The sequence below is a fragment of the Petaurus breviceps genome, unplaced genomic scaffold, assembly GCF_028583685.1.
Source record: "Petaurus breviceps papuanus isolate PSGF00001 unplaced genomic scaffold, PetGlider_PUasm1.0 226, whole genome shotgun sequence".
NCBI lineage: Eukaryota > Metazoa > Chordata > Mammalia > Diprotodontia > Petauridae > Petaurus > Petaurus breviceps.
In genome coordinates, this window is record NW_027185890.1 from 6199392 (window position 1) to 6212514 (window position 13123).

The 13123-nt window shown below is 32.9% G+C and overlaps 1 protein-coding gene across 2 annotated transcripts in view; it reads left to right on the forward strand.

Annotated features, from left to right (window-relative positions):
* Positions 1 to 13123, forward strand: part of HCN1 (hyperpolarization activated cyclic nucleotide gated potassium channel 1) — a 671121-nt gene that overhangs the window by 545383 nt on the left and 112615 nt on the right. For both annotated transcript variants that reach the window (XM_069095307.1, XM_069095306.1), the window contains exon 5: positions 9363 to 9509. In XM_069095307.1, coding sequence (XP_068951408.1) covers positions 9363 to 9509 — 147 coding nt within the window. The remainder of the gene's footprint in view (positions 1 to 9362; positions 9510 to 13123) is intronic.

Below are 13123 nucleotides of genomic sequence, written 5' to 3' on the forward strand. Positions count from 1 at the left end.
TCTATCTATCTATCTATCTATCTATCTATCTATCTATCTATCTATCTGTCATCTATCTATCATCTATCCATCATCTATCTATCATCTATCTATCTATCTATCTATCTATCTATCTATCTATCTATCTATCTATCTATCTGTCATCTATCTATATTTCTCTATATTACCTATGAGCTTGAGTATGAGCCTTTTTGTTGTTGTATAAATACAATTTTCAAAGTTCTTGCTTAATGAACATCTCTTAAAGGATAATGTAGAGATTCATGGAAGGTATGAGGAGTCTGAAAAAGATAATAAGGAATTACAAAGAAGAAGCAGATGAAGGATACCATAAAACAAATATGCAATTATAAATGAAATTGAACTGGTCATGGGGTTAGAGCAAAGGATTACTGATGTATAGCCTTTGTATTTCATTGGTATCCTCAATGCCAGGAGAAAGTCAGGAAAGTCCATAGCATCTTGGATGGAATCACTGAAATGGTGAAGGCATAGATGACTGTTACACAGAATAGGCAAGGAAGAATGGATTGTAATTTGCATTGTTGGAGATAAAAATCCACATTGATGACATTAAAGTATATTATCTGATAGTTTGAGCACTGCTTAGGAGTTAAAGGCACTTTTAAGAAAGACATTTTTCTTTTATTCTTAATATTTTATTTTTCTCAATTTCATATAAAACAATTTTCATACTTTTTTTTAAAATTCTGAGTTCCAAATTATTTTCTTCCTTCCCTCCCCCCATTGAGAAGACAAGCAATTTGACATAGGTTATACATGTTGTAGTCATGCAAAAATCCATTTCCATTGAAGTCATAATGGGAAAGAAAACAGAAAAAAATAAAGAAAACAAAGAAATGTATCTTTGATCGGCATTCAGGCTTTACCAATTATCTCTTGCTCAGAAGATGGACAACACCTTTCTTTATAAGTCCTACAGAACTGTTTTGGATCATTTTATTACTGATAACTGCTAAGTTATTTATAGTAGATCATAATATAATATTATGGTTACTGTGTACAATGTTCGAAGAAATATAATAGCAATAGTAAGGATTTGAATAATACTCAAAGGCTTATATAGCACTTTTGATATATTATCTCATCTAATTCACATTACAACCCTATATTAATAATAAGAGCTATTATTCTAACATTTTTCTATATGTAGGAAAACTAATTTTGATAAAGATTAAGGAATGTAGCTAGGGTCACATAACCAGTAAGTATCTGATGTAAGATTCAAAAATTATATCTTTCCCTCTCCAAATCCACTCTCAATCCACTATGTCACCTGTATATTGAATATCCCAGAGTTTTCCTGAGTAAAATTTCAAGCCAAAGAGATTTGATGAGAAGTGATCTGAAAATTAAACCAACCATTTTGGGAAAGATGCTCCAAAAGACAGGTTACAGTCACATCACTTATAAGGAATCCAATAGATTTCAAGATAATTCACAAAAAGCATAGATAAGATTGAATGGAATAGAATTTTACAGGGAAAGTCTCATGGGAGGGTAAAATATGAGGAATGGGATTCCAAAGATTGATGATAAATTATGCTGATGAAGAGGGAAAAGAAAATGAAATTTGTTCAAAGAAATCAGTGTAACTTCACAGGCAATTTAATAACTAACTGGTAATTTTAAAACATAACTACTGATGATTAAAATAAGGGCAAATAATAGTACAATCATTGTAATAATGTGGCGGGGGTCAGGTAAGAATAATAATATTGCTCACTTTCAGAATAAACAGTTTGATTTAAATTAAATTTCAGTTTAATGAGGAAAGTGAAGGAGAACAAAATAGCCTTTAAAAGTCATTTTGAAATAACTAGAATCAAAGTCAGGATTAGACTATTATTCAAGGTGGATAGTAAACTATTAACTGATAAAAGAGAGAGAAAGATTAGCTTTTTTATTTGTATTTTGCTTTTGATTTCTTTATTAATTAGAATGATCTTTGAACTGTAAAGGGCAAAATGAATGTTGTGAATAGGGAATTGGTGATTATGATTGTTAAGGAAATTGGAAGAAAGTAACTAATTGCCTTTTATGGTTCAACTTACTAAAACTAGGCGAACAATATCTTAGGGTACTGAAATAACTCGCAGATTTTTTTCCGAGTCACTGTCAATGATCATTGAAATATCTTGGTAATGAAAAAGGTAATGAAGGTACTAGAGAAGAGGACTTTGATCTATGTATTTTAAATTGGGGGAGAGAATAAAGTCTATGTGCTTTACTGAGATTCCTCTTGAAATTCTAGAATGGTTCATAATAAAAGTGTGATTAGTGAATATCTAGAAAAGAGATTGCTGATCAGAAAGACCCAGAATGGCTTTATCAAGAAGAGGTCGAACTAGAATAACTTTATTTCCTTTTTTGAAAAGCTTACTAGATTCATAGGTCATTGGTAGTTATCCTAAAGTTTAGCATGGCAAATGGAAAATTTTTTAATGCTAATTTTGGACAGATTTCAGGTTCAAAAGGACCTTAATAAGTTGATCATTGGGCAGAACTTAATCACATGGTATTTATGGAGGGAGGATGGCTAGGCAGCAGTTCTAGAAAATATACATGTATGGATATTATATATATATAGTATAAATATGTACACATATGTCTATATATGTATATGCACATTTATATAATATATTATAAACACATGCATACATACATGCATACATATATGGAAAATTATAAAGGACCTTCAAAACTATCTAGTCGCCATCCCTCAGTTTACAGTGGAGGAAACTAAGGCCTGAGAGAGTTAAGTAACTTGCTCCAGGTAAAGCAGAGAATAAGTATTAAAGATGAAATTTGAACCTTGGTCCAGTGACTTCAGGACCAATACATTTTACATTATTCTACATCAGGAATTTAGGTGATGATGATGATAACAGCATTCATATAGCACTTTTAGTATTCCAAAGTAGATACAAATATCTCATCTTATCTATACCTGGGAGGTAGAGACTAATATTTCTATTTTCTAGTTGAGGAAACTATGGCAGAGAGAAATTAAGTAACTTGCCCAGTGTCACACAGCTAGTAAATGTCTTAGGTCAGTTTTGAACTCTAGTCTTCCTGACTATGTGGGTCAACAGTATATTAGAGCACCTAAGAAAGCTAATGAAAAGAGACTGCATAGAGAAATGGAGTGCTTGGGACTAGGGAAAGGTGAATAGTCTCTTTGTACTCTGCTTCGATTAAACCCTATTTTGTGTACATAGAGAAGGATATTCATGTCCTTCTAGGACATAGTGGAGGAATATTAATGATCTTCAGAGTATTCTAGGGGTTACAGAGAATTCTCTCTTAGAAGAAGTCTTGGTGAGCACTTTTCTGGTTCTTGGGTGGGGTAGGGGTTCTTGTTCTGATATAAGATGAACTAAGTGACCCCTTCCTTCTCTGAAATTTTATGATATTTATGATATGAAAATTTGTGATATTTGCAAGAAGGATATTAATCAAGCTATCAATTAATAAGCATTTATTATCTCCTATGTGACACACAATGTGTTGGATAATAAGGAAACAAATACAAAGAATGAAACAATAACTAGTGTCAAAGAACATACATTCTGATTGGGGAAAGTATCAAATACATATTTAAGTATAAACAGAATAAATGTTAAGAGAAAAAGGACAAATAAATTAAAGGTAGTTAAATGTAATATTATTTGAGAGGGTGGCAGAAGACACTCAAGTTTGGAAGAATGAGGAAAGGCTCCACATAGAAGGTGTTGCTTGAATTTGATGGCAGAGAGACATTTTATGAGGCAATGGTGTAAAATTGTTGAAATATAGAATGAGGAATTGCCCATGCAAAGGCACAGAGATGAGAAATGGATTTTCACATGTGAGAAACAAAGAAAAGGACAAGTTGGCTGTATCAGATCGATTACTTAGCATTTACAGTAGGTTTCAGCATAAGTAACAGTTGTTTTTATAGTCAAGGTAGCCTGACTCAAAAGTTATCATTTTTTTTTATAACATTGACATTGAGTCTTACAAACATCCTCTGGATCAGAAAGATTATGTTTTTGTCCAAATTGGGTAATGTCAGCTTGAAACCATATAAAATTTATTTTTCCAATTGGATCTGTTGATGAGAACATTTTTCGTTAAGAGTCAATGTGTGAAATTGCATTGATTTCATGGTTACAATAGTTTCTATCACTGAAAATGAAAGGTCAGGCAAGCAAGGACAACAGTGAAAAATATCATATCTAAAAGCTAATTTCAAGTACATTTCTTTACTTCTAAAAATTGTCCTTTAAAAATATATTTCAGTATAATTTGTGCAAGTCTAGACAAGCAATATTTCAGGACAAAAATTGAACTTGTGATGCAAATGAGTGATAGTTACCTTCAAATTAAAAAAAAGAGGAAAGAGTGATTTGTAAACGTAGCCCATCTCTCCTAGAATTATTTGTTTACCATAAACAATTTCTAATGGATGAAACTTTGCAAAGACATTTTGTCCTTGGATCCATGAAAATGAGACTATTCCAAATTGGAAGTTATGAAAAGACTTTATTAATTTGGTAACAAGATGCTTGGCACATTTTAACAGAAATTTTAAAGAATTTATGAGGGGCAGCATGGGATAGTGCATCAGGAGTTGACCTCAGTGCCAGAAAGACCTGAATTCTAGTCCATGCTATGAAACACACTGTTTGTCTAAACCTGGGCTAATTATTTAACGCAAGACAACACTCTAACCCAATCAAGGTGCTGGCTTGCATTGGTAGAGGGAGTTTCCTCATTGAGAAGTTCTCTTTAGCACTGAAATAAAAAGTCCCCTCTTTATTCCTCTATAGTTATTAGAAACACTTCTTTCATAAGAAAAACACACACACACATACTCAGTTAATTCACTCAGTGAATATACACTCAGTGAATTGAAGACATCCATGGAGCCTTGGTGTGTTCTGATAATTATTGAAATATGAGGTAAGGATAATGGTGACCTTTCTTTAAAGGAAAAGGCTTCATCACTTTCACAATCATCTTCCTGGTTTTAGAGATGACGTGAAAAGAACACTGAATTTGGGAGTCATATCAATATTAAAAATTCATGACTTCTATAAGTCATGTGACTTTGCAAGGCATTCAGTTTACTATCTTTAGACAAATGCTTATGTTTCTTAACTGAAGAATTAAAAAAAGACAGCTTCAGTACTACAATATTATTGACAAAGTATTTAAAGTGATATAGAAAGATCCCTCTCCTTGTTGGAGAATTGGTGGGAGGATATAGGCAAGAATAACAGAGAGCTGAGAAAACATAGATGGACTGACTGTACTGATAGAAGGATTAATGATACTCACGAGATCATGGACCAGCAACATATCCAAATCATTGTTTAACAGCGATATCATGAAGCTAAAATGAAATGATGTGCATGTCCCATTTTGTGCTTGTCAAGCCCTACAGAAAAGCAAGCTGTTCCTTCAATCATGTATTATGAATGAAGAGGTAGAAAGTTCTGAACAAATGAAGGAAATTTGTGTTCTCACTTTGGGAAGGTCTGTCATTTTCAATAAATCTTGATGAGTCTCAGTCATTGAAATTTCAAAAATGAGGTTTTTTTTTAATAACATGCTTTTAGATTCTTTTTTCCATTATTTGTAAAAATAACTTTCAAGGAGAGTCTATTAAGATTTAAAAACAAATGCAAAATGTACACATTTTCTAAAAGTTTTCTAACAAATAATATTCATTTTTATTTTATTTTATTAGTTTATTTTATTGAACATTGATGACAGCATGCTCTAGAGTGGAAAGGGCCCAGGACTTGGAATCAGAAAACTAAGGTTCAAGTCTCAGCTCTGATTGTGACCATATGTTCCTAGACAACTCAAAATACATTGTGAAAGTTGAACAGTAATCATTCCATCTCTTTTTTTTTTTGTCTAACGGAGTAAATATTCTGTCTCAGATAAAACTTGAGTTCATGATCACAAATTCACTAAGGATGTTATAGATTCATAAAAATATTCATAAAAATAATAAATACAAAATTCTAAATTCAGTCAGTCATTCAACAAATAATTATGGACTTGTCTTTTGTTTGTGTAGTGCTAGGTAACACATTAAAATAAATCTGATTATTACCTATAGTGTTTCCCTGTAAATATCTGAAAGGAATGAGCATTTTGTATTCAAAGTTTAAAGACTATGGTAATCAGGATTAAGTGGAGAGAAAGCTGTCTGAATCAGAAAGAGACTAGTTCAAGTTCCATTTTTGGAACTTTCACTAGCTGCATGACATTGAATAAGTCACTTAACCTCTCAGTGTCCCAGACAACCTCACTGGTAGAGAGACTTTCTCTCAAGTAATTCCCTTCATCAGGGAAATTGGTAAAAACTCCTCTAAAATTTTGAAAGAAAACAATTATGTGTCTTTTTCCAAATAAGCACATTTTATCGAATAAATGATTGTAATCTATTGAACTAATGCAGTTATTACTATATTTTATCAAAACAAAGCTAATCAGAGACATATGTAAAAATAAGTCTATCTCTTAATTATTGCTCTGGATTACTGAAATTACCTCCCCTAAGTCTTACACTAGGAGGGAAATTTTTGCTGTCAGTGATCTTACTAAGGTCGTCTAATACAAAAAACAAAAACAAACACCTAAAAAATGCCCTTCGTAGAAAAAAGAAAAAAAAGTTGTTACTGCCCCAAATTTTGTGTGTGTGTTTTTAATGGGTCATTATTAGCTATAAAGTCTATTTTATTTTAATCTTATATGTGAACCTAAAATATAACACTGGCATGTTTTCCAAGGACATATTATATACACAGATCATACATAGGATCATGGACATACATATGAAAGAGTGGTTAGAAACAATCTAGCCCCAGACTTTGATTTTGTATATAAGAACGCTGAGATCTAGAGAAATTACCTACCTATAGTCACACATGTATTAAAGTGAGATTTTAACTCAGGTGCCATGACTGCAAGTTCTATGCCCTTCCAATTCTATTATACTTTGTTGTTCAGTCTTTTTAGTCATTTCTGACTCTCCATGACCCCATTTTGGATTTTTCTTGGTACTGGAGTGGTTTGTCATTTCCTTCTCTGACCCATTTTTGCAGATGAGGGACCACAGCAAGCAGGGTTAAGTGATTTGCTCAGCGTTACACAGATAGTATTTGAAGGCAGGATGATGAATCTGCCTGATTCCGGACTGCCACTGTATCCACTCCCCTACCACTACCTCACTTCTGAAGAATATGATTTTCTCATAGGCATAATTCAGAGAAAATGTAAAATCTGAAAAGGTATCTTACAGCTTAATAGAACATTTAAATTAGGATCAGATAAACTTGTATTTTCAGTATGTATGCCACCACCCAAAACAGAGGCCATATGGCTTAGTAGAGTAACTACTGGATATGGAGTTAGGAAGATTTGGATTAAAATCTTAACTCTGATAAATTACTATCTGTGTGACCCAGGGCCAGTCACTTAATGTCTCTGAGCTTTACTTTCCTCATCTATAAAATAGACTATTTTACTACTTTTCTCACTGGATTATGGAAAAGTACAAATGAAAAAAAGTTGGTGCAGTGGATAAAACACTAGGCCTGTAGCTAGGAAGACATCTTTGTGAGTCCAACTGTGACCTTAGATACTTACTATCTATGTGGCTTTGGACAAGTCACTTAACCCTGTTCACCTCAGTTTCCTCATCTGTAAAATGAAAGAAATGGCAAAGCAGCTGTAGTAGCTTTGCCAAGAAAACTCCAAAAAGAATCATGGAGAGTCAGATATGACTGAAAAGCACTGAACAACAAAAACAAATGAGATAACCTAAGTAGAAAGATTTGCAATCATTTAGCACTGCAGTCATTATATCAACATCATCATCATCAATCATCACTAAATAATTTTGGTCATCTCACTCTTTATCCAAGTCAATCAATGGACATTTCTTAAGAATCTACTCTATGTTAGGCACTGCCCTAAGTGCTGGGGATTCAAAAGGAGGCAAAAGACAATCTTCACCTTAAAAGAACTCACAATCTAATAGTCAAAGTTTACTAATCTTTTTCATAAGAACAATTCTTCACCACTTGTTTGCAAGGAGGGGTGGTATTTTGGGGAAGAGGATTATGTGTGGAGAATGTTCAGAAATATTTTAAAGCTACATTATAAATATAGTTGTCTTTTATTTTCATTTTTAGTACTGTATTGCCAAGAGGATGTACTTTACAAAGAAGGAAGCCTTTATTTTGGTTAAGAAAAGAGACTTGTAAAGAAAATTTCATATCAAGCATCTACCCTTCCTTAACTTCCATAGCCCCTTTTGTTTGTGTAGAAGTTTTGACATTTCTATGGTTTTGTCCTGACTGTGAACTCTTTGAGCTCCAAGACCAGGTCATGGACATCTTTTCCAACTTCATGGTACCTAACAAAATGTTGGGCACAAGTCAAGTCCTCAGGAAATATTTTATTTCTTGTTGTGAACGTACCAGGGTCTTACTTTCTTGCCTAAAAAGATTCAAATTAATCAAAGAGAAGGGACCATAATTTGAAAAGGCATTTGATAGTGGCAATTATTCAAATATCTTCTTTGCTTAACGTCAAACTCAGTGTTCCTTTCAAATGTTTTGAATAATTTTTCTTCTTTCTTTTGCTACTTGTCATAAATATTGTCACTGTAATAAGCTATTCCCCTTTTCCCAATCTGTGATTTCCTCCTGCTTGGGCCTGCAGCTAAATATGAGCCAGCTAAATTAAAAATAAGATCTTCTCCAACAAGAGATGAAAGAGAAAAAAAATGGGGTTAATCCAAAATTTACTAATTCTTTGATAATCAGTTAAGTTGAGGTTAACTTTTAAGTAGGAGATAACCCTATACTCATAGTAAGTATTAATAAATATTTATTGAACTCAATTTCCATTTATGAGGAACATAGAAATTTTCCTCAGTTGAGATGGTTATTCTTGAAAGCATCTTTTCCAAGGTGTCCTTCCACAATTCAAATTAAACAGAAACTCCAAAGAACATGGCATCATTAAGGTATTTCTTTGATGTTCTACAACTAGATCGTAGTTTGTGACTGAATACTTTTAAATCATTAACTGCTTATTCTTTATTCTCCCGCCTTTCTGATGAATGTATCATTTATATTGTATTATCTCAACCTGATTCCAATAGCATTATTAAACATCAGTTGGTACTGAACTTACTTAATTAAAGGAATATGTCCTTTTTGAACAGACCATTTTAAACATAGTTATATAGAAGTTATTGAAAAAAATACAATGGTTTCCTCACTTGATGCAATAAAACATTGTTTTCCCCTTCTCCCCTTGTCTTGCAGTACAAGCAAGTTGAACAATACATGTCATTCCACAAGTTACCAGCTGATATGCGCCAGAAAATTCATGACTACTATGAACACAGGTACCAGGGCAAAATCTTTGATGAGGAAAACATCCTCAGTGAGCTTAACGATCCTCTGAGGGAGGTAAGTTCACTCTCACTCACCATTTGGTACAACTTTGTCTTTTCTTTCTGTGGGAGAATTTTTTGTTTAGATCATGACTCAAAGGGAAAGAACAAGCAGTTCATAACAGAACAATTACCAGGTTTTTTTTTGTGAAATATGCAGAAAGTTCAGGATATGTTTTCTTCTTGTTGCATTTACTCTCTTAAAAAATAAACTTAGGCAAATGTCCCTTTCATCCTGATTTCATGTCCAATGAGGCAGCTGCCCCTGCCTGGACATCCTTGTTTTTAATCTCTGCAAGTCACTGTACTTGAAAGTATAGGAGATGTCAATTAATTAAAGTCCTGACAAATCTTGCCTGTACTTGAAAGAAGATCAGTGTTGTTGTGTTATTGATGTATTCAGGTTTGGATTTATTTTATTAAAAGAAAAAGACTTCCAAAGGGAAATATAATGTATAATATACATTTGCACCTTCCTTTTAGGCAAAAAGTTTCAAATATACAATTTCATTTTTTCTTAAAGCAGGAAGCAAATGTTCTAATCAAAAAGTTTAAATAATAACATGAAACATTCTACCTTACATTAATGTTTATTTCAGTTCAGTACAAATATTTCATTTAGTAGTTGACAGATGTAAGTTTTTTTTTAAATAGGGATTGCAAACAAATATTTATCTCAGTCTTTTTTCTAATCTACCACTCTCTTTGATGTAGTGAACAGAAAGAGCTGACTTTGATGTAGAGAAGATCTGGGTTCAAGTCTCCCCTCTGCCACATACTAGCTATGTGATTTTGGGCAAATCATTTAACCTTGCAATGTTCCAGGCAGCTTTGAAACCTAAATTGAAGAATAGTGGGCAACTAGGGTTGGTAAAGGGAATCCCTTCATTGGGCAGTTCTTAATGAATCAGTTATAATCTATTACTTTTTTTTGGATGGGGAGGATGGTGTTTGAAACCTGTGATATTTCTGTGACTCCAGGTATGGAAATATCTTTCAATAATGTGTACTATAACTCTTCTATAATGTATCATGTTATAGAGTCACCTTGGTTCCAGAGAGGTTGAGGGTCTTGTTCATGGTCACAATGTTAATTGTGTCAGAGGCAGAATGTGAACCCCAGAATATCTGACTCTTGAGTCTGGCTTTCTAGGGCTCTTATCACATAATTCCTCTTTTCTTTCAAAGATTCCAAATCAAATGAAAAAAAAGAATATTAGATATGGAATTATGACCTCAAATAGATTACCAGTTTTCCTTTTTCCTCTCCCCAAATTCTCCAATTCCTACTACTCATCATTGAAAAAAATTACCTCCCTAGGTGGGTCAATTAAGTCTTTTAGCTTTCTCAAGCAATTTATAACCAATACTACTTGGAAAATTATGGATTAAACAGTAGAGTAAAATCCCTTTGTGGTTATCTCTGTGTGTGTGTGTGTGTGTGTGTGTGTGTGTGTATATATATATATATATATATATATATATATATATATATACATATACATATACACACACACATATATATATACACACACACATATATATATAACCATATACCATATCTAATCATCTATCTATCTGTCTGTCTGTCTATTTATATTTGTACATATATAGAGAGAAAGAATATTTACATACCAGAATATTTGAAATTGTGATATTTCTTCTTTTGAGCACACTTGCCCAATAAATTTTGTCAGCTCCATTGTTTTAAGCATACATGTTATTTTCAGTTTGCAACTCGTAATTCTCAATTCTTTTCAATTTTACTTGTAGCAGAAGGGGAATGGAAGGGAGAAGGATGCTTAACAAAACTATTTCATTTATTATAGGAAATGAACAGCAAGGTTTAACTGATAGGATCATCAGTTTATAGTTACAAGGGGGCTCAGTGACCACCAAGCCTAGCTCCCTCGTTTTATAGATGAATAGCTTGAAGCCAGTTAAGGTGTCATGGTGTAATAGAAAGAAAAGAGACAAAGAGGGATGTATGGAATATCCTTTGATCTGTTATAAGCTAAAGTGAATCAAACGATAGAGATTAGTGGGGAGTCTGCTCCATCAATGATACTAAATCTTGCATTGCTTGAAATAATTTCTCCTCCTAAACCTAGAAAATTTAACTGGATATGCCCTTTGCCTGGAATGTTCTTCTTTCTCATCTCTTAATGTCTCCAGCTTCCTTTAAGGCCCAGATAAAACATCCCCTTCTCCAGGAATTCTTTCCTCATGTTCCTTAAGGAACTAATATATTCTTTCTTTCTAATATATTCTGTCTATTGGTTATTTCAATTTTTCCTGTACATATTACACATTTGCATTGCATACACTGTGCATTGTATACATTATACACATTATACATTATGCATTATATACATTATACATATTACACAATATATATTACACATTACAAATTCCTGTATATTTACATATAGTTGCTTACATATTGCCTCTTCCATTATATTGTGAGCTCCATAAGAGCAAATACTATTGTGGGGTTTTTTTTGCCTTAATTTTTATTCATGGTACTTGGCACAGTGCCTGGCACACAGTAAGTTTATTGACTGATTGATATGTAAAACACTGTTCATCATACTGAGAGAGCTAGGAAGAAGTATAAAACATAGCCCAGACCCCCAGGGAGTTTACATTAAAGCTGAGTAAATACATCATTTATAATTGAAGAAACAGGATTAATCATTTCTGGGCAAAAAATAAGTGTTTCCAATAAATGGCAGAAACATTGAGTGCTTTAAAGTTCTGTGGAGAGAAAGATCATTTCTAATTAAGGAAGGCTTCACAGAGATGGTGAGAATTGATCATGATCTTGAAGTATTTGTTCAATATGGAGTATCTGTGGTGAGGGACATTAGCCTGGGAAGTGCTAAAATACAAAGTAAGTAAAGAATGCATTTCAGGAAGTCTGTAAGTAGAGAAGTATGGCAGGAACCAAGGGGTCACATAAGATTAGTGGGAGAAAAGGCTGGAAAGAAAGGTTAGAAACAAATTATAGAGGACTTTGGATGCCAGGATAAAGAGACCAGATATATATATATATATATATATATATATATATATATATATATATATATTTTTAGGTACTGGTGAATTCATTAAAGGTTTGGGGGCAAAGGAGTGATATAAGAAAAAATTAAGTTCTATTTCCAAAATATTAATTTGCTTGTAGTGTTTGAAGTGGATGGGATATAGGAAGAGATAAAAAGCAAAATATCACTTAATAAACTTTTGAAATAATCCAAGAGAGAAGTGATAAGGCCATGAATTATAGTGACAGTGGGAATAAAAAGAAATTAATAGACATAAGAAAAATTGCAAAAGGAAGACTGATCAGTCTTGGTGACTAATTAGAAATGGGAAAGAAGGGGAAGAATATGCTATTTAACAAGCATTTATTTAGCACCTACTTATGTGTAAGACACTGGAGATAAAAAAAAATAAAAATCTCTGCCTGCAAAGATCTTACAGTCTATCAAAGCAGAGTTTGAGTATGAATGATTAGAAGGATTGTGCATAGCAATTATGTGTTAATGTTACCACTCAAATTTTCCTGAATAACACAGTAGATTGTAACCAGGTTTAAACTGAATTGGGAGGCCCTCTGGAGAGGAAAAC